This window comes from Magnolia sinica, chromosome 6, assembly GCF_029962835.1.
Source record: "Magnolia sinica isolate HGM2019 chromosome 6, MsV1, whole genome shotgun sequence".
NCBI classification, from domain to species: domain Eukaryota; kingdom Viridiplantae; phylum Streptophyta; class Magnoliopsida; order Magnoliales; family Magnoliaceae; genus Magnolia; species Magnolia sinica.
The window spans coordinates 68387428-68410802 of record NC_080578.1 but is presented as its reverse complement, the minus strand read 5'-3'; the positions used below and the strand labels follow the sequence as shown (position 1 = coordinate 68410802).

General features: G+C 39.4%; 1 protein-coding gene across 4 annotated transcripts in view; it reads right to left on the bottom strand.

Moving 5' to 3' along the window:
- The window catches only part of LOC131248831 (nuclear transcription factor Y subunit A-10-like), a 59933-nt gene continuing 36558 nt past the window's right edge, over positions 1–23375 (bottom strand). For 2 of the 4 annotated variants that reach the window (XM_058249306.1, XM_058249307.1), the window contains exons 5-6: positions 3558–3698; positions 1–1002 (exon numbers count right to left, since the gene is read on the bottom strand). In XM_058249306.1, the coding sequence (XP_058105289.1) occupies positions 595–1002; positions 3558–3698 (549 nt within the window). In that variant the 3' untranslated portion in view covers positions 1–594. The remainder of the gene's footprint in view (positions 1003–3557; positions 3699–23375) is intronic. The other 2 variants (XM_058249308.1, XM_058249309.1) reach the window with 2 other exon arrangements.

Genomic DNA, 23375 nt, shown 5'->3' with positions numbered 1-23375 from the left:
TGAGTTTCAATCACACCATTGTCCACACTCTTATTAAAATCACAAACACAAGCAATCCAAGCTCGTCTTCACATCCCTTCACACACATTTAAATCTTAGGTTGTGGCACATTTAGTAATACAACAACACAACATTAAAAGTAGGAAGAGATCCTCTTCCAAAACACACTGAACAATGTCCACAGACTCCTTAAAATCACAAACCCGAGCAGCTCGAGAAGCAAGCCCGTTGCTAGTAAAGTACTAATACTACTTGCCTACTACAGGGCCAAGCCCCTTCATAGGCATTTTTTGTACAAGAGACATTTAGGACTTTGAACATCACAACTGTCCTGGAAACTGCTAGCATTTTTTAGGACTGTTTTTCAAGCGATGCAAGGCCTTAATGCCACTTAAGCCAAGAATGATTTGCCTTCATAACAACCACATGGTGGTGTGGACAAGCCATCGACCGAGGCCCATCAGACCAATCATAAATGATGATCCAATGAGCCCCTCCATCTGGTTGCCACAGGGACAGGGTTCGTGCAGACTGTCGCACAGCTCTTCAGTAAGCAAGTGCTACAACTCACAACCCCCTATTATGTCCCCACGATCAAACTTTTAGCAAGTCACAGCAGCCATCTGCCGTGACCCACTTGCTAGTGATTCCGATGCTCGGCCCACCATCCATCACATTTGCGAGAGGATGAAAAGCAGAGGGGCGGAGATGTTCCATCTGAAAGCGATCTACATCACCCCGTGAATACATACTAGTCACCTCTGATCCAGATAGACTCGAGCCGCTGCATCCTTCCTTTGCTGAATTCAAATTCCCGCTATCAGATCGCTGCTGAACTTCGGAACTTGGAGAGCCAACAGCCTGAGTAAGAGGCCCACCGCTCATCTTGACACTGTCACCCCCACCTTTTCCACTGCTCGCCTCCTTCATGTTCAGGAACCGACCACCGCATCCCCTTTTTCGACGCATTGCATGAAGATGACGGGATTCATGCAGATAAGGCTGAGGATAAATAAGAAAATAAAAAATATAAATCATGTGTGATATGGGATCTGAGAGAGATGGAAAAATGACCAAGGTACACATTACTATTTAAGAAATTGAGACTTAACTAGGAATGGAAGTGGTCGCATTCACGTTCTTTTTGCAAGTGCTAGGAATTGAAGTGGACGCATCTTAAATTTTGTTATGTTCCTAATTGAGTTTCTTCCAAGTTCTGCAAGCTTTAAGATGGGTTGGGTTACAGCAGCATGTTATGTGGAAAAATCAAATTTAGCTTTCTCTGGATCAATGCGGGTTAATTCAATAAACAAAAAATCCTCACTGTATCCTGAAAATTCTGAAGTTCTAAAAATAAAGAAATTTGATCATACATGGTGAATTTTCTGCAAAATGGAAGCTGGAACTTTGGCCATGTAGAAAACATGGCCATTCTATTCATATTGGACCGACTCGGATGCCGTGTGTCCTAGGAAAATCCAATACTGAGCATGTGTGCATGCTCAGTATGATAATATTACAAGATTGTATTTTCCTTACATAATATTATCCTACTAGTATAAAAACACATGCACGTGCGCGCACACACACACCTGCGCGTGTTCGTGTCTTGACTATCCATTTTTCATCATGTTGATACACACGTTGCGCATCTGCATGCACACAAATACATATATTGAATGTGTGCACACAAGTGTGTTTAGATGGGCATGCTAACATCCCAAAACTTTTTACATGACGCGTGCCACATACAATTGGCATTATCATCCGATCGGTGATTTTTTCTTTTTCAAGTGGCACATGCGACGTCCATATATTGACTATCCATTTCTCATGCTATTAATTAGATGGTTAAGATCATCCGATTGGCATGATTTTTCACTGTTAAGAGTACACAGCTCTGTGTGTAAATGGAGAGCACCATAATTGTGTTAGTGTACACAATCTTGTGTACACCTACAATTCATCATGCCTATGTATATCATCTAGGATTTTATTTGATTTGATCTTGTTCAAGCTTATCTTTGTAACCAATTCATATTTTGTTCAAGCTTATCTTTGTAACCAATTCTTAATTATAAATAAAAGGTCATTAGAGAGGAGCATTAAGCGCTCCAAGCCTCATTCAATTCCACATGTTCTCTCTCTCTCTCTCTCTCTCTCTCTCTCTCTCTCTCTCTCGACATTCACCATGGCTCTCCCCCAATTGTACAAATGAATGAACGGTCTAGATCGGTGATTGGAATTGGCACTTTGTCACTCAAAATAATGGGGGCATTGCTAATGTCCCAATGAAGGTGGGGACATTAGCATTCCTACTGTGTTTGATGATCCAGTGCTTTCATATAGTGCTCCCAATTGAATCTGGACAACTGTACAATCCAATTGATCAATCTGTGTTGTCCATCACATCCCACCCATATTTCATGGGCTACTATGCAAACATCAAAGTGATTGGATGATCCAGACCATTGAAAGTATGGCTGTAAATGGTCGGGTATAGCCAACAAAACCAGACCCATTTACTAAATGGGTCGGTCCAAATTTTAGACCCAGACCCTTTTAATAAAAGGGTGGGTCTAGGTCGAGTTTGAGTTAAGCCATCAAACCCATTTATAAATGGGTCTAGGTCTGGTAGAAGGAGATCCACCCAGACATTTATAAATGGGTTGGGTGTAACGGGTCTCATTTTCCTATGTTACTTGTCAAGGTATGCAAGCATTTTTTCTGGGTTTAAAACCGAGTCTGAACGGGTTTGAGTTCGGATGGGTCCCTTGCAACATAGACTAAACCCGCCCATTTACTAAATGGGTTTGGGTCCAGTCGGGCTTAATATAAAGCAAACCAGATCCAGACCTGTTTAGCAATTGGGTCTGTTCTTGGACCCAGAACCATACCATATAACAAATGGGTCAGGTCTGGGTCCCTCATCGGGTCTGTTGACCCATTTACAGCCTGAATTCAAAGTTGCCTCTCTTTTTCCGGCCGTCAGTTTTCTAGGCCACGGATGGGATGGTTGTCTGATAAAAGTGATGCTTTGGAACATAAGCGATCCAAGATGATCCCCAATAAATAGATGGCTTAAATGATTGATTGGATCTACTTCTACATAAATGATCACGATATCGTTTTTATTGGTGATTGATCAATCAGCTAGAATCATTTGATTGGTGTGGTTTTTGCACAGTAGCCCAAGCAATGTGTTATGGGCATCATCCATAGTCTGGATTGATAGATTGGACTATGCAACTAGGAGCATTGTAACTAATGGTGCTCTGATAGCACAGGATCATTTCTCTCTCAATATATAACTACTTAATGAGAATTGAGAACCATATAAATATCACATAAATAATAGCCAAAAGAAAAAAGGACATACTAAGGTTCTGTCTAAAGAGCTATGTCGCTGTGGGCTGAACCCAACATACATACAGACTGTCCTTTTTTTTTTTTTTGACAAGGGCAGAAGCATCCATTTTACATGAAGAATAAAATAGTTTGTCATATTTCCGCAATATTGATGTCCATACAAAAGATTCTAGTGAATGGATGCATACCTTCCTAGCTTTGATCACTTTGTTCTCCAGCTCTGCTTTTGCTCGAGACTGTCGGCGCCGAAGAATCCCATGGTACTGCTTAGCATTTACAAAAATTGGCCCGTTTTCTGTCATGTTTAACGGCAACAGCATCCGACCATGCTTCATGGAAAAAAAAAACAGAAATACACATGGATAAAAGACTGCCTCAACAAATCTTTCATTTCATTGTTTTTAACTGATTAGTAATGAACTAAATGAATCTTTTTTTAATCTCTCTCTCTCTCTCTCTCTCTCTCTCTCTCTCTCTCTCTCTCTCTCTCTCTTTTTCTTTTTTTCACTTGTATGGCATGGATGACTGACAATGGTCTGATTCTCTGCTCTCTTTTAATCACCGTTGTCACAGTTTGACAACCAATCGCCAGATGAAAATGTGCTCTACCAAATAAACTGAAAGGCACACTACTTAGGGCTGTCAATGACCGGGCCTAGGCCATCTGGATTTTGTGCCAGCCTGCTTCGGCCAGGCTTGGGCTGGAATATTAGACTCAATGGCCAGTCCCGGGCCTAAAATTAAAGCATGGTTATCAATCAGGACAGGCTTAGGCTGCTTTTAAGAGCCTGTTGGTTCAGCCCGTTTAAGGTTTCAATGGCATGTTTTTCATATATCATGAATGGTGGGCACCCTAATGAACAACTTGGATCTCATGCAGAAGTTGACGGCTGGGCTCGGGCATAGGCTGGACGCTCAAGCAGTGCATAGTAATCATGGGAAAAGCTTAGGATTGTTTGTTCTGGCCCATCAAGGGTCTGTGCCAGGCTCGAGCCTAAGTTTTACTTTGCAAGTTTTGCTTGGACAAACCTTGGCCAAGCCTAAGCCCATGCCATTTAGAGCCCTAATGTAACTTAGTGATGCATGCAAGGAACCTAAAGCCAGAACTTAGCAAACTTGGGTTGCTAATAGATTAATAGATGTGTCAAAGCCAAAACAAGCCAAAGCAAGCCATGAATGTTAACCAAAGTCAACAATGATCAAATCAAGTCACCACTAGTTTTCATCCAAATCCTGGATATACATCTGTGCTTTCCTACCTTCTGACATTTTCAGAATTTTTCGAAAAACAGGATTTTGAAATGTGAGCTGCAAAATGTCTTTATTGACCTGGAGAAAGTTTATGATAGGATCCCTAAAGAGTTAATCTAATGTGTGTTAGGAAAGAAAAGAGTTTCAAGAGGATATATTGACATGATTAAGGATATATAGAGGGAGAGGTAACAAATGTGAGGACCACTAGTGGAGAGACAAAAGGAGTTCCCAATTACTGTAGGCTTGCCCTAGGGATTAGCATTGAGCCCCTACCTTTCTGCATTGGTTATGGACGAGTTAACGAGGCATTTGTAGGAAGAGATCTCATGGTGTATGTTGTTTGCAAATCACATAGTTTTGATTGACAAGACAAAGGAGGGTGTAAACACAAAGCTAGATTTGTGGAGGGTGCTTTGAATATAAAGGATTTAAAAGTAGTTGGACTAAAACAAAGTATAAGGAGTGCAATTTTAGTAACAATAGGGTGGAAGTGAGGAATTAATTAAGATTGTTGACCAAGTTTCCCAAAATGATGACTTTCGATATCTTGAGTTGATAATTCATTAGTTGAGAGATTGAGAAGGATGTTGCCCATAGAATTCAAGTTAGGTAGAAGATATGGAGACGTGCCTTTGGAGATTCATGTAATCATAATCTACCACTAAGACTGAAAGGAACATTTTATAAGATAGCTATAAGACTAGCCATGCTTTATGGGACAAAATGTTAGGCAGGTAAGGAACAAAATGTTCATAGGATAAATAAGGAGGTTGAGACGATGAGTGGTAAGACAAGGAAGGATAGAATTAGAAATGGATGTGTTTGAGGGAACTTATGAGTAACACCAATAGGTAATAAGATGAGAGAAAGTAGACTTAGATGGTTTGGTCATGTACAATGGAGACCAAGAATTGTGTCTATTAGGAGTGAGTTGGTACAAGCTGACAGCTCTAAAAGGGCAAGGGGAAGGCCAAAAAGGACATCAGTGGAGGTAGTGAGAAAAGACTTGATCACCTATAGTCTAACTAAAGTTATGACCCTTGATAGAATGGAATGGCGGAATATGATTGATGTAGTCGACCCCAATTAATTGGGATAAGGCTTAGATGATGATGATGAAGACACATGGGTGTCTCTCTTTTTTTTTTTCTTCTTTGTTTTTTTCCTTTTTGAAGAACGACAATTTTTAAGGAAAAGGAACTTGCAAACTTTGAAGAGAGGCAAAGAGTTTCCAACTATAAGTGGCGCCCTCTCATTAACTACGACCCTAGCAAGGGTGTTGGCCACCTCAATCTATGTAGCGTGGAGCGTGTGCTATTTATCATGTAGAGTAGGCTACTCGCGACTTAAGTTATTTGCATGAGCTACATAGTGTTAAGGCTAAGCTACACGCGTAGCTATTTAAAACAATGATCACGAGATATTGTCAGGATTACTTTTAAACTTACCTGATATTGTTAATAGATGTGATACATATCAACGATATCGAGACAGTGGGTGTGGATGTAGGATGTAGTGGGCACAAATGTTGGGGGCACAAATGTTTTTTTTTTTTTTGGGGGGGGGGGGCGGGTTCGGATATATTGTGTTTTGGAACTCATATTGTGTGAATTAAACAACACATAGTTTAAGACCCTATATAAAAGAAACTTATTACGCATTTTTGTTCCACCATTTTCCAAATGTTTCCCTTAGACAGCGATGCATTCCCCCAAACATGCGATATCTCCCATGTGATAATACTGTTATGTTTGCAAATCTCAAGGGTGCGATACATGCATCGATATCGATATTGAAAACATTGAAAAAGGGTGTGCGATACATGCATCGATTTTGATGTTAAAAACATTGAAAAGGGTGGGCAATACATGCATCGATGTTGATATTGAAAACATTGAAAAGTGTTAGTCTCCGACTCCTATGGCTTTGAATTTGAAGAAGAAGCCCAATTAACAACATTGCTAAAATCATCTTATACAATCGAAGGAACTAAAATGAGGACCCGAAGATGGTAGGCCTAGACGAAGTGCTCTACATTATACTTCATGGGATTTTTTTTTTGGGGGAGACTTTCTTTTTTTAGAGAGGGGACATTGCTATTTGATTTTGATATTGGGACTACAAAGTTCCTCAATGCATACCTTTTCTTTTTAGGAGAAAAAAAAACTTTATTAGAAAGAAAAGAAACAATAGATACAAGAAGGATGGAAAGGCATCATCCGATCATACAAAGGGGAGGAATCACCCATACGAAGGGGCAATGCATAAACACATGGTCAAACCAATTCCTCACCCCATGAGCACATAAAACTGCAATTTGGCACCATCATCTACCTTTTCATAAGTTGGTCAATTGTTTGCACCAACTAGCCATGTAAAAGCGACCATGCAAGGAGGGCTCATGACCTTCCAAACGTGATAAATTGGGTCATGGATCCTAGAGGATTAGCAAGTGGAGAAGATTGCATAAAAGGATTTCATAGAGAAATGACCCAACTTCTTAGGACTCTAGACCACCTACCTGACCCTCTCTTAGCCACAAAAATATCTTGGCTACAGTAGCACAAACCGTGAAGTGAACTGAGAATAGATTTAGGTGCAAGAGCAAGGATGCATCTGTTTCAAAATGTTTCCAAATATAAATGGGTAAGTGGCAGGAGCAGGAGTAGAAGCACCAGTTTGAAGTGGGGTGAGGCACCAAGTTAGAAGGACCGTCTAATTAAGAACTTGGCCATGTGGTAGCGCCATGAGACCCATAAACTCTTGCATCTCTTTGTCGAATTCGGTGCCCACACCATATGATCACCCTTTATGCTTCTTCATCTTAAGCCACTCTAAAAGAGTCTAGGATATGCCAAAGAGAGGGGCTTGTCTCCACACTACCTATCACTACATAATCGAATTCAAGAGCCATCCCCCAAATAAATGTCACTCCCTTCGTAAGGGAAGGCACACTTTGAATACTGCTTTACAGAGACCAAAAGAATTGTATAAAGATGATTATTGAGTAAATCATCTATTGACATGGAGTTTATCACTCCCCTAAACAAGCCTCCACGCATCAAATGGCGACCTAACGCCTATCTGGATGGAAATTTTTTTTTTTGGGGGAATTTTCGTCAAAATTTCTGGAAATTCTAGAAAAAGTTTTTTTTTTATTCAAATATATTGCTTTGGGGGCTAATTTTGTTAAGATCTACATAGATTTGAGGAGGGTTTTTTTTTTTTTTTTTTTTTTGTCTTTTAAATATTATGTTTATTTTTCTTCAATTTCATTTTTTTTGTTAATTGTTTTATGTTTTATTATTTATTTATTTATTTTTTAAAAAATATGTTGAAATGTAATGCTTAGGGGTCTAGTGGGGTTATTTTGCATCATATCAACATCATATTTGATTGGTGACTTGGTTATTGTTGGGGACCCGATTTGGGGAAAATTAGAAAATTGACCGATTTTTAAGTCTTTTTTCCTCGTTCAAAATTTTAAATTTATTTTGTAATTAGTTATATTCAATTCAAAATTTCTTTGTAAAAATTATTGTCTTAAATATGTTTAGTTTCTTAATTGATGTTGGAAATTGATAACACATTTTCTTTATTATGGTGTTTGTGGCTTTGTGGCTTGTGCAGACTGCAGAGGCATTGTCTTGTCTAGTCTACTATTGTGTATTGAATTTGATTGACCATCGTTGTATTTGTGGGTGATGGTTGGGAATGAGAATGAGATGTAGGGTGGAAGTATGGAGTAAGGATAGGTGGGAATAGACAACAAATTATGTGCAAGTTTTGAAGCAGGAGCGTGAGTAGGGGCATAACCTAATTAAAACAACACGTGGCCCATGAAAAGGGTCAAGTTTTAGGGTGTCCAAGCGTCCCTCAGGCACTAAGGGAGGAGATGAAGAAGAACTAAGAAGAAATCAAAGGTAAAAATGCGATGAGGGAGAGAGAAGAAGGCTATGCTTGATGCATGTAGAGCAAAGGTGTTTGGGGTTCCCAGGGGAGGATTCGAAATGGGAGGTGACGATTGCGAGAAGGGAAAGTTTACAATCTCGACAGGAAGATGAGCAGTGTCAAATGTTTGAGAGGATTGGATCGGTTCAAATGTTTTGGGGGCGCTAGGGCAGGGTTACGTCATGCCTTTCGCATGCGACAACAAGATCCACAATCTTCTTCGCCCAACCCCCACCCCCCATATTCACAATCTTGATGACGAAAGGGAGCTACGAGCACCTCCTAGTAATAATGTTGTCAAATTGCATATACAATCACATGCGATTAACATATGTTATTTGCATATGCGATCGCGTTTTTTTAATTTATTTATTTAAATAAAAATAATAATAAAAATGAAAAAATTGAAAAAATTTCATAACAAAATCTAAAAATTAGGGAAAACTTGCCTAGGTGATTGGATAACGTGTTTTACTTATTTCATTATAGTTTGAGTGTTTCACTTCGTTATATATTTAATTATTTGTATTATATTTACATAAATTTTAACAAAACAATCAACAAGCTACATTAAGAGAGAATTAATTATTAAAAAAATTCAAACATAGAAATTTTTATTGATAAATGGATAACTTGATAACTTGAAACAACTTACAAGTTACAAGTTACAACTTAATGTAGCCTTGTAGAGAGATTAGATTAAGAGAGTGAGAGATTGTAAGCTTTAGAGTGGAGATCAAGAGTGAAAATGTGAGGGATTTGAGTGCCTATTTGTAGGCAAAAGTGGCTGAAATTACAAAAAAATAAAAATAAATAAAGTCTTAACGGTCATATTTCTGACCATTGGGCCATTATGTGATTGCATATGAAGTATGCGATCGCATATTAGTGGCATATAAAAGTATGCCATGGCATATTGCCATGGTCGCATATGCCATCATGGCAAATGCAATCTCTTCCATAATATGCGAATATGCGATCACATTTGACAACATTGCCTGGTAATGAGATAGTGTTTAGAGAGGCCACTAGCACATGAAAGAAATTGAAACACATGGTCAAAACAAATCGTGGATAATCTTGGAAAGACAGCTGCAAAGTTGTTCTTGCACAATAATATTCCTCAACATGTTAGTAATTGCCCATACTTTCAAGTGTTTGTGGATGCAGGACCTGGGATTAAAGCATTCAATTCTTATGACATAGATTTGAAGTATTCAAATGGTGTACAATGAAGTGTTGACTTATGTACAATCATTTAGAAGGATATGGGCAAGTAGAGGATGCACAATCAGGTGTGATGGTTGGACTGGCCCAACAAGATTGAGTATGATAAATTCATGGTCTACTCCCACTTGGGTACAGTCTTTGTTAGAGCCATCGATTCATCTAATGAAGTTAAGTATACTAGTTATATATTGGGCCTAATGGATAGAATAATAGAAGAAATTGGGAGGAGTAATGTGGTGTAGGTTGTCATTGATAATGAGACATCATATAAGGCGACAGAAAAATTTCTTATGGAAAAGAGGCCTCATCTATTTTGGTCACCTCATATAACACACTGCATTGACCTCCTCCTTCAGGATATTGGGAAGAAGCCTAATCTGTCGACACTGGTTGAAAAGGCATGGTTGATCATGACATCTATTTACAATCACAATTGGATAATTGCTCTTATGAAGAAATTCACAGGTGGGCGAGAATTGTTGAGGCATGGGGAGACTAGATTCACCCCAAATTTCATAGCCATGGAGAGTTTGTACACTCATAGAGGGGCACTTAACGATGATTCCATCTCAGCAATGAATTAACTCAAAGTATGAACAAAAGACGAGTGGCACGCTTAAGAAGATGTGTGCGATTATAAGAGACAAAAAGTATCGAAAGAAAGTCCTAAAAATTATGAAAGCAATGGAACCTTTGATTAAGGTTCTTCGACTAGTGGAAAATGATGATACGCCAATGGTGGGCTTTCTTTATGAAGCTATGGACAGAACAAAGTTGTCAATTAAACGTGATTGTAAACACTACAAGGATTATTGGAAGCTCATAGATAGGTGCTGAAATAAATAGCTTCACCATGATCTCCATGTGGTAGGTAAACATAAGTTACAGTGATTAAATTTAGTTATTCTTTTTCCTTGGTTCGGTTCTTTATGTAGTATTGATATGTTCTATTGTTCTCTTTTTTAATCAACTTGTATGCTTCTTTTTAAACCCACAATTCCGACATGCGACAACATATAAAGAAGCTGATGAGATAGTAGGTTGGTGCAATTTGGAAGAGGAAGGAAGAAGAAATGAGAAGGAAAGAAGAAAAGAAGAAGAAAGAAAGAAGACAGAAGAGTTAGAAATGAGGGACGATCGTGTGTAGGGTTTAAAGCCATAACATACCCTTTTGTAATATTAGAAAAGAGTTCTACTACATACTCCTGAGGAGCACAAGGAAGAGTGCATACTCGCACTAATAAAATACATTACATTACACTCCTTATACTCCCCCTCAAGTTGGAGTATAGATGTTGATCATACCCAACTTGCCAGTAAGACGAATAAGAGCATCGTGAGTAAAAGACTTGGTGAGGACATCAGTTAGTTGTTCTCTAGAGAGAACGAAGGGAGTAGCAATCTCTTTGTTAGCCACCTTCTCCCAAATAAAGTGACAATCAATTTCAATGTGTTTCATACACTCATGAAATACTGGGTTGCTGGCAATGTGGAGGGCAGCTTGATTATCACAATGCAAAGGAATGGGGTGGGAAGGACCATAGCCAAGTTCCTACAAAAGGGTGTGAAGCCAAATAAGTTCACATGGCATGAGCCATCGCCCTGCACTTAGCTTCAACAGACAATCGAGAAACTACTGATTGCTTCTTGCTCTTCCAAGTGACAAGATTGCCACCTACGAACGTACAATACCCAGAAGTGGACCACCGATCATGTAAATTGCCAGCACAGTTAGCATCAGAGTAACCCGAAAGATGAAGATGACCATGTTGCTGAAAAAGCAGACCATTCCCAGGAGCATACTTGAGATACTAAAGAATCCAATACACGGCCATCAGATGCGTTGTACGAGGGGTATGCATGAATTGACTAACAACCCCCACAACATAACAGAGATCTGGCCGGGTAATAGTAAGATAAATAAGTCGACCAACCAATCGATGGTACATCTCAGGATCAGAGAAAGAAGCACCATCGTCGGGGACAAGTTTCATAGTAGCATCCCCAGGCGTTGCGACAAGCAGTGTTTTAAATATCGATGATATTGGCCGATATATCCCATGATATATCTTGTATCCCACCTGTGCAATACGAAACACACAAGTAGTGGGATATATCCCACATGTTCAATCCGATGAGCATTTTTTAATTTTTGATTCCTTTTTTTCCCCCCTGTAAATCATGTTAAATCAATGTCTAATTGTTACAAAACATGAAAAATCATGGATTGAGAGCTTCGATTTCGAGATTTGGAGGAGAAGGACAGAGTTGCAGAAAACTCTAAAAAAAAATCAAAATTTTCCCAATTTCTCACAAATCGGTCTCAATCTTTGTGTCCAAACATAAAATCAAACATGTATGTAACCTAATCTAGCGATTCTTCTTTTGCTTTTGAATGTATTTATTGTGTTTCCACATATCTTCTTGCATTTATAAATTATATGAATATACTTGCATCAATTCAGTTAAACAATGCATAGATTAGGACCACATGCAAAGAAAGCCTATTATGTGCACTTGTTTTTTGTAATGTTTTGATTTGTGTGTATTGATGTCTTTTTTAACAATCACTGAAATTTCATTAACAATTCGACCAATTTCCAATGTTTCCCCATGTTTCCAACAACAACGATATATTACGCGATACAACCAATATATGCCATGCGATAACCGATACGAATCCATATCCTAAGGGTGCGATACGTAATGTGATACCGATATTTCGAACACTGGTGGCAGGTTTGCAGCCTAGTATACCAGTCTTTGAAAGCAAGTCAAGAGCATATTTTCTTTGAGAGAGAACCACTCTCGATTTTGATCGAGCAACTTCAATTCCCAAGAAGTACCGAAGGGTCCCTAGGTCCTTGATATTGAATCGGGTTTTGAGAAAAGATTTAATAACAACCATTCCTTCAATGTCATCTTCAGATAATACAATATCATCCACGTAGACAATCAGGACCATAAATCCTATGGGTCGATGACAAATAAAAAGGGAGTGACCGGCCTAGTGGTGGAAAAATCCAAAGTCCATAAGAGCACGACTAAACTTATCAAACTAGGCATGAGGAGATTGTTTGCGACCATAAATAGACTTTCGTAGTCAATATACTAGGGGAGAATCGTGAGGATCATGAGGCATGGAAAAACCGGGAGGTTGGTCCATATAGACCTCATCAAGATCACATGAAAGAAGGCATTCTTCACATCTAGTTGGAATAAGGGTTATGACAGATTCACTGCTATAGAGATAAGTATATGAACGGAGTTAAGCTTGGCTACTGGAAAGAATGTCTTAAAGCAGTCCACACCATATGTCTAAATAAAGCCCTTTGCAACAAGATGCTCCTTATACCGTTCAACAGAACCATTAGGGCGAAACTTGGTGGTGTATACCCATCAGCATCCAACAGTTCTTTTGCCCTCAGGTAAGGGAACCAACTCCCAAGTTTTGTTCTTTTCAAGTACTTGCATCTCTTCCATCATAGCCTTAGTCTAGTCAGGGCTATGCAAGGCGTCCTTGAGATTATGCGAGATGGTAGAGGAAGATATGGAAGCGGCAAAAGACTAGAGGGAAGGTGAAAGATGATGGTAGGAAACAAAATTAGTAATGTGATGCTTTGTGCATGAGCAGGAAGATTTACACAAAGCAAACGGATGGTCGCCATGAAGTTGAGATGAAGGGATTATACTAGAACCATTAGGAGGAGCAAATGAAGTGGTAGGTTGATGATCTGTAGAAGGTTTAGCTCGCTGATGATAACAAGTATAGGCTTCGGAGCAAGCAAGGGAAGAATTGCATCATCATCGAGATATACAGCTAGGAGAGGAGTGGAGTTTGAATTAGAGTGTAAAAGCTCCCCCTAACTAGGAGGCAAATAATGCATAGATCTCCCTTCAGCAGAAAAGTATGAAATTTCTTTAAAAATGGTGACATCCACGAACACAAACCTCTTATGGGTCAATGGATCATAGCACATGCACCCTTTCTGAGACTTGGAATAACCTAAAAATACACACTTTATGGCCCGAGGACTCAACTTGTCATCACTCCCATCTAGGAGCTGAACAAAACATGTGCACCCAAATACTTTAGGGGGTAGGGGAAAAGGTTTGTCCCGTGTATACAAAAGTTCAAATGAAGATTTGTGAGATAGTACTCGAGACTGAATACGATTAATCAAGAAGACAACAGTAAGGCATCACCCCATAACCATTTTGGAAGATTCATACCGAGAAGGAGAGCCTGAGTGACTTCAAGGAGAAGACAGTTCTTTCGCTCAACTACCATATTTTGTTGAGTTCTTCGAGGACATAATGTGCGGGATAAGATACCATGCTCTTGCAAGAAGGACAAAAGAGCATTCGACAGATATTCACCCCCATTATCAGAATACAAAACTTTGATGGGGCATTGAAATTGGTTAGTCACTATTTCATTGTAGAAAAGTTTGAACATATCAAAAACTTCATTCTTGAATTTTAGAAGATAAACCCAAGTCATCCTAGTGCAATCATCAATAAACATAACAAAGTATCGATATCCAAAAAGAGAGGTGACAGGAGCGGGTCCCCAAACATCCGAGTGAACCAACTCAAAGGGGGATGGGTTTCCCCTCAGATACATTAGGAGGAAACATAGCTTGGTGATGCTTAGAGAACTCACAAGTTTCACATGCGAAAGGTTTGATACAGATATGGAGGGGAATAAAAGTTTGAGCCTAGACAATGATGGATGCCCTAAACGGCAATGCCATCGGGACACAGACTCCTTATCCGAGGACAAAGCACTGGAAGCTATAGTGGGTGCATCATCAAGGAAATAAATTTCTCCACGTTCATGGCCCGCACCAATCATCCGCTTCATTTGGAGGTCCTGAAACACACAATAAGACAGAAAGAAAGTCACCGAGCAATTCAAAATTTTCGTAAGATAGCTTACAGAAAATATATTTAAGGGGAAGCTAGGAACATGCAAGACTAATGATAAGTGCATAGTAGGAGAGATGGTGATGAGACCCGATCTAGATACAAAGGTTTGGCTTCCATCAACAAGTGTAACAGAATGTGATCGAGTAGAGGGAAAATAGGAGCCACATAGATGAGTCTTATTGGTGATGTGGGAGGTGGCTCCGGAGTCAATGACCTAAGAGGAAGGAGAGGCTACATGAAGTGTGGTACTTGATTGGGCTATGGAGGCTCTGGAAGTGTCAACAGAATGGTTGGTGCCCCCAAAATAAATGAAACAACGAGGTCCACCATGACCACATCCGCATTCACGTCCACCACGGCCACGTCCGCCATGATCAACATAATGGCCTCTGCCCCTAGTGTTTGATCCAGAATCTCGTCCCCGTCCTTGAGTATTCCATGTAGGAACTTGAGAGTCATAGCTAAATGAAGACCGGTCCTCAACAGCATACGCAAATCGATCAGATGTTGAAGACATCTTGTCCTCCATGCGGGTCCACATATAAGAACCTAAGAGAAAAGCAACTCAAGAGGAAGGCCACAACGTAGAGACAATCACTAGACTGAAGAAAAGTAACGCCAGATGGGGGGCCAAGGGCCCAAAAGCAAGAAAGAGGAAGCTATTCAGCAACCAAAGTCACAACAGACTCAACTTAGTCCAAATATCACCTCACGCATGAAGTTCAACAAGTAGCACATACACAGAGATCCAGTGTACAACCAGGCCCCCGAAGACTCAAAAACAGCACCCTGTTTGGCATCATTGCACCCCCAAATCCCATCCTTTCTTAGAAATACCACCATTAGGAGTTAAACATAGCCAATCCGAACCAACATGTGAAGGGAATCCAAGAAAACAACTACCGATTTAGGATAAATTGGAAAAAAAATCGAAATTATGGGCTTTGCTGTCGGAGAAGAAAAACGAGTAAAACATACCTTAAACATGCTCTAAAAATCCCAGAAAAATCACCATAATTCCTTTTAATTCAAGATCTATCAAACCATGTTCTCCCCGATCAAAAAAGAAGCTGGACGAATCGTATAACAACTGACGTCAGCAAAATCCTGTAGCGCTGATCAGCGTGGACTTACGAGGCTCTGATACCAAGTAGGTTGGTGCAGTTTGGAAGAGGAAGGAAGAAGAAATGAAGAAAAGAAAGAAGGGAAAAGATTTAGGAAAGAGGGACAATCGTGTGTAGGGTTTAAAGCCCTAACACACCCTTCTGTAATATTAAAAAAGAGTTTTACTACATACTCCTGAGGAACACAGGGATGAGTGCACACTCACACTAATAAAATACATTACATTACACTCCCTATAGAGATTGCCGGTTTGAAGAATATCATAAAAAGGTTGGAGCTAAACATTAGTCGACATGTTAATGCTATTAATGAAGTTAACCATTATTTACAAATATGTATTTTGAAATGCATTACGTATGTCACATATGTAGATTGAGTGGTAGAGGCTAAGACTAGTGGTACTTATTATTCGTTACCCTTTCACAGATAGAGATGTATGAACTGGCAATGGGTAGCTTTGGAGATCCACTTGCACGAGCTGCAATACAAAGAACAAAAGGCAAGTGTATAAAGTATAAAATATAAGCTATACATATATATATATATATGTATGTATATATATATATATATATATATATATATATGTATCTATATATATATATATATATAAAGTATATATATATATATATATATGTATATATAGATTCTTTATTTATGTAGCTCAACGGTGGGTTAATTATGGAGAAAGTGCACCTATTTTGCAGAATATTGTAATAAGAATCTTAAGTCAGTGTACCTCATCTGTCAGTTGTAAAAGAAATTGGAGAACTTTTGCCCACATCCACACTAAGTAGCAAAATTGATTGAAAAAGTTAAAGGTGCAAAGAAATGTGTTTATCCATTAAAATGAAAGGTTGCGTTTGAAAAACATGAAGAAATCGAGAGGGCAAGCTGACAACCAAGCGCAATATTGTCCAATAAAGTTGGACTATTTCTGTTGAAGATGACTTGAACAAAGGGAGAGATAAAGAAGCAGCCAAAAGTGAAGAACTTGAATACTCAAAACTTGTTACAGAAATTGCTAAGAGCCGTGATCCAGAGCAGATTATTTAAGAAGATGACGAAGGTGAATATAGTAGTAGTGTGATTAATACTAATAGTCATATCAGTGCCAATGATGGTGATAATGCACCTTCTGCTCGTGTTGCTCAACACACCATACAACTGTCTATAGATCGTAAGGTTGATGAGCACTGACGTGGTACACAGGGCCAGACTTACGAGTTTATAGAGTCACGATATAGCCAGCCAGGGGGGAGGAGCATGGAGAGGCTAGCACCAATGGCACTCATGGAGCACCGGGACATCAGGAGGCTTACGGATATCATGGATATGTGATGGGAACATCACGCACACACACGCACGCACGCCACCCCCTACGCACGTACGAAAGGAGAGGGAGGGCCCCACCATCGATCTGGCTCAATGACGACGTCTAAGGAGGGCCTCCTAGTTAGAAGACGGAGTTTTAGTTCATTAGAGTGAGCTTGATAATCAAGTAAAACTCATAATGGGATCTCATGATCGGGGCCCACTAGTCGGATTGATTTCATATTTTAGGTTTTGATTATTTATGTTATTTAGAATATCATGAACGCTTTAGATTTCTTTGATTAGTTTTTATTTTGGTTTACTTTATCGCCAAGTAATAGATTACACACATGGCACGAGTTTTGGGGTATAAAGTTTTCTTATAAATAGGCACCCCTTGTAGTTCTTTTGATTCATTGAAGTTTAATAAAAATTCCTACAAGTTTTTTTCTACTCTCTGAATTTCTGAGTTGTGGAAAAATTCAAGTAGGTGCGAAGCCCTCCCTTTTCGAAGGGCTAACTACTGTGGTGCGAAGCCACATCCATATCCGCCCCTACCCTCTTCCATCCATATATCTCACCTTCTACATCCATCCTCGCCTCGAATCCATCAGTTTTTGCACTAGTTCTTCTCCCTACAGCTAGTTTCCAGAATCTGGCTTTGCAGGAGGGTTGAAACTTCGGCGGAGCACCGCGTACAGCCAGTAGCTCGGATTGCCCTGAAACTTTGGGGGTTTAGATCCCACCCCTGGCCGACCAGGGCCAAGGAGTCGGTTTCCAGGTGTGGTACCCGCTCGCACGTGCGCCAGGCCCTGGCCCGCTGTCCGCTCGCGGGAATTGTCTCCCGATTCTGGTTTTCTCTTATTTTCCTCTTTTCATTCCTATTTCATAAACCCTAACCCTAGATTGCATGACCCTTAATTTATTTGCCCTTTTTTTTCATCCTAGGATTCCTTGAGTTGAAATTAGTGAATCCCTTGGATTAGGGACTGATTACTGTGCATGTGTGGATGATTATTTCTTATCTTTGAGTATCGTTTGGTTCATAATTTTTATTGATCCAGCCCTAACATGTGTAGGCCTGGACCCGCATAGATTCCCCTTAATTGAATGGTTTGGACTTTCATGCGGGATATGGAATTTGTGTAATTGTTTCTGAACTAACATGATCTTAAGCCTGAAATCTTGCACATCATATTTGAATTTTATATCCTGCATCAAATTTGGTATCAGAGCTTAGGGTTCTTATAGGGGAATACATTACATGTTAAGGTTAGTTTGTGTGAGTCCTTCATGCATCCAGTTCATCGCATCCAGTTCATCGCATATAGCTGTTAGAAGTCCGTAGTCCTTGATATTAGTTGCTGAAATTTCTGTTAGCAGGAAGTTAGCAATTCACATTGTTGTAACTTTCTGTTATTACCTTATTTCGACAACTATGTTGCTGGATTTTAGTAGCATTGCGTAGTTTCCCTCATATAGAGTCTCATAGGATCATTTAGTCCTATTTAGTTGCATATAGTCATCATAGAAAGTCCTTAGGTGGAGTTAGCAAGTGTATGCCCACACGTACGGGTCATGGTTTTGGCTTGCACCCTACACTAAACATGGAGCAACTGCTAGAGTCATTAAACAAACTGTCCCAATAGATCAAGTCTTTGGGTAAGTGTTGGGAATAACGTATAGACCAACGCTTTGATCAATTTGATGTGCGCATTACCCAACTAAAGGCCTCCGCCGGGACAAACCCCACCATTGGGGTGGATGTCCAATCTCAGGCAAGTGGTCAGGAGGATAGACCAATGAATGCAGTTGACCAATGAATTGGTTATGGGCGTGCACCCGTGCACCCACCCCATGAGGGGCATCAAGACCACTATTTTGAGGGGTACAACATGTGCGACCTTGTGGCTGGAGAGAGTGCACCAGAGGTTGGTGTAGAGTTACCCACTAAGGCCATTCCGATAGTGGATGAGTTTCGTGATGAGTCTCCCCCTAGGAGGGATATAAAGCACACTAGAATATGAGACACTGTAATACCTACAGCCGAGTTTGCGTTTAATAGTTCTGTCGATAGGTCCATAGGTCTCAGTCCTTATGAAGTCGTTACTGGTTATAAACCTGAGAAACCTATTGATCTTGTCCCTATGTCACTGTCCCATAGGCCGTTAGAGCCTGCAGAATCTTTTGTGCATCACATTCATTCATGGCATCAAGAAATCAGGCAGAAGATCACTACTAGTAATGAACATTACAAATTTTCTGGAGACCAGCATAAATGTTTCAAGGAATTCAATGTAAGGGACCCTGTGATGGTCCGCATCAAGCCTGAGCGGTATCCTACGGGGGCCGTTTGTAAGTTACACGCGCGTAGCGCTGGACCCTTCAAAATTATAAAACGAAACAGTCTCAATATGTATGTGGCAAATCTTTCACCCTCCATGGGAATTAGTTCCACATTCAATGTGGAGGATCTAGTTGCATTTCAAGGGGCCATTGATGCATTGTCCAGCCTTTCGCCTAACCATCCTGATTCCCTAGACTTTTACCTTGATCCATGGCCCCCTCCCGACCCATCTTCCCAGCCTCTACCTCCCATACCTACCCTTCCCGACCCATTTTTTCAGCCTCTACGTCCCATACCTACCTGACCCGACCCATTTTCCCAGCCTCTACCTCCCATACCTACTCTTCCCGACCTTTCTTCCCAGCCTCTACCTCCCATACCTAGCCTTCAGATGCCCAGAGAGGAAATAGAGGATATCTTTGACCATCAGATAGTTTCAACGTCGGACGACAGGTTTCAGAAGTACCTGATTAAATGGAAGTCACGCCCAGCTTCAGACAGCACGTGGCTCACTGAGGAGCTTCAGAGACTTGATTCTAACATCCTGTAGTGGTTCAGGAGTTTTATTTCGCCAGTGGTGACTCACAGTCGGGGAGAATTAATGGGGACATCACGCGCACACGCGCGCGCGCGCACGCCGCCCTCTACGCACGTATGGAAGGAGGGCCCTACCGTCGATCTAGCTCGATGACGACGTCCAGGGAGGGCTTCCTAGTTAGAAGACGGAGTTTTGGTTTATTAGAGTGGGCCCGATAATCAAGTAAAGCCCATCATGGGATTTTATGATCAGGGCCCACTAGTCGGATTGATTTCATATTTTAGGTTTTGATTATTTATGTTATTTAGAATATCATGAACGCTTTATATTTCTTTGATTAGTTTTTATTTTGGTTTACTTCATTGCTAAGTAATAGGTTGTGCATATGGCGTGAGTTTTGAGGTATAGAGTTTTCTTATAAATAGGCACCCCTTGTAGTTCTTTTAATTCATTGAAGTTTAATAAAAATTCATGCAAGTTTTTTTCTACTCTCTGAGTTTCCGAGTTGTTGAAAAATTCAAGTGGGTGCGAAGCCCTCCCTTTTCGAAGGGCTAACTATTGTGGTGCGAAGCCACATCTATCCTCATCCGCCCTTACCCTCTTCCATCCATATATCTCACATTCTATAGTCATCCTCGCCTCAAATCCATAAGTTTTTACACCAGTTCTTCTTCCTACAGCCAGTTTCTAGAATCTGGCTCTGCAGGAGGGCTGAAACTTCGGCGGAGCACCGCGCACAGCCCGTAGCTTGGATCACCTTGAAACTTTGGGGGTTTAGAGCCCACCCCTGGCCGACCAGGGCCAAGGAATCGTTTTCCGGGTGTGGGACCCGCTCGCACGTGCGGTTAGGCTAGTGTGCACGTGCGCTAGGCCCTGGCCCGCTATCCGCTAGCGGGAATTGTCTCCCGGTTCAGGTTTTCTCTTATTTTCCCCTTTTCATACCCATTTTCATAAACCCTAACCCTAGATTGCATACCCTTAATTTATTTGCCCTTTTTTCACCCTAGGGTTCCTTGAGTTGAAATTAGTGAATCCCTTGAATTAGAGACTGATTACTGTGCATGTGTGGATGATTATTTCTTATCTTCGAGTATCATTTGGTTCATAATTTTTATTGATCCAGCCCTAACATGTGTAGGCTTGGACCTGCATAGATTCCCCTTAATTGAATGGTTTGGACTTTCATGTGGGATATGGAATTTGTGTAATTGTTTCTGAACTAACATGATTAAAAGCCTGAAATCTCGCACATCATATTTGAATTTCATGTCCTGCATCAATATGGTTACGAATACATAGAGTCGGTTGCGCCACTTTCGTGTTGGAGCGATCCTCCTGATCAACAGTATGGATATGGATATCTGGATCGAAATTCATTATTCGTCATCAATATCACAGTCTTAGTAGTACGAGTAGCAGTATGGCTATTCATCTAGCGCTGGTGGATATCCTTACTCGGGATCAAGGTCGGTTCCTAGTTAACGGGCCCGTAACGGTAACCTTTTTTTTTTTTTTCATTTTTAGCTCATTTTTTGCTGTTTTTTTGAAACCTTTTGCTTCCAAACTGTTTTTCACTCATTCTACTACTAATTTCGACCAACCTTAGCTAGGTATTTGAGATAAAAACACATTATATCATAGATTTTTTTGAATCAAAGCTCGGTGGGCCATTTTTCAGAAATTCGTCAAAAATAGGTTTTTATACTTTTTTTAATATGTTTTGCTGTTTTAATCATGTCATATGATGTGTTAATCATAGTAGAACATGTTAATGTACATTTTACAGATTTGGGGTACCATTTAATAATTTTTTAATATTTTTTTCTATTTACGCATGAATTTTGGCCCCTTTTTTTAAAATTCGAAAAATCAAATTTTAATGGTTGTTTTGCTGTTTTAATCATGCCATTTGATGTGTTAATCATAGTAGAACATGTTAATGTGCATTTTACAGATTTGGGGTGCCATTTTATATTTTTTTAATATTTTTTTCTATTTACGCATTTATTTTGGCCCTTTTTTGAAAATTCGAAAAATCATTTTTAATGATTCTTTTGCTGTTTTAATGACATCATATGATGTGTTAATCATAGTAGAACATGTTAATGTGCATTTTACAGAATTGGGGTGGCATTTTATATTTTTTAATATTTTTTTCTATTTACGCATTTATTTTGGCCCTTTTTTTGAAAATTCGAAAAATCATTTTTTAATGATTCTTTTGCTGTTTTAATGACATCATATGATGTGTTAATCATAGTAGAACATGTTAATGTGCATTTTACAGATTTGGGGTGCCATTTTATATATTTTTTATATTTTTTTCTATTTACGCATTTATTTTGGCCCTTTTTTTGAAAATTCGAAAAATCATTTTTTAATGATTCTTTTGCTGTTTTAATGACATCATATGATGTGTTAATCATAGTAGAACATGTTAATGTGCATTTTACAGATTTGGGGTGCCATTTTATATTTTTTTCTATTTACGCATTTATTTCGGCCCTTTTTTTGAAAATTCGAAAAATCATTTTTTAATGATTCTTTTGCTGTTTTAATGATGTCATATGATGTGTTAATCATAGTAGAACATGTTAATGTGCAATTTACATATTTGGGGTGCCATTTTATATTTTTTTTATATTTTTTTCTATTTACGCATTTATTTTGGCCCTTTTTTTGAAAATTCGAAAAATCATTTTTTAATGATTCTTTTGCTGTTTTAATGATGTCATATGATGTGTTAATCATAGTAGAACATGTTAATGTGCATTTTACATATTTGGGGTGCCATTTTATATTTTTTATATATATTTTGTTCTATTTACGCATGAATTTTGGCCCTCAAAAATAATTGCAAACACCTAAATGTAAGATATTTTCATATTACATTCATTCTAATATATCTATCATTGATAGTAGATAGTTAGAAAATTAAATATATGAATTTTGTAGTCAAATTCAGGTTAATTTGGTTCATAAATTCATCAGATAGTCCGATACAACTTCTCACCAAAGAGTGGACCGTTACACCACCATAAACATGTTCCAATTTATAAATGAATGCATATTTGGAATGCTTAGAATATTCCGGATTTAATCCATATTTTTTCATATTTTTTTGACAAAAAAAAAATTTTGCACCGTTACGGGCCGTTACGCCCCCGTATCCGTATCGGTTTTGGAGGTCACCGTTACGCCAACCGATACCGATACGGGACACCTTGGTATGGATATGGATATCTGGATCGAAATTCAAATTATTCATCATCAATATCACAATCTTAGTAGTACGAGTAGCAGTATGGCTATTCATCT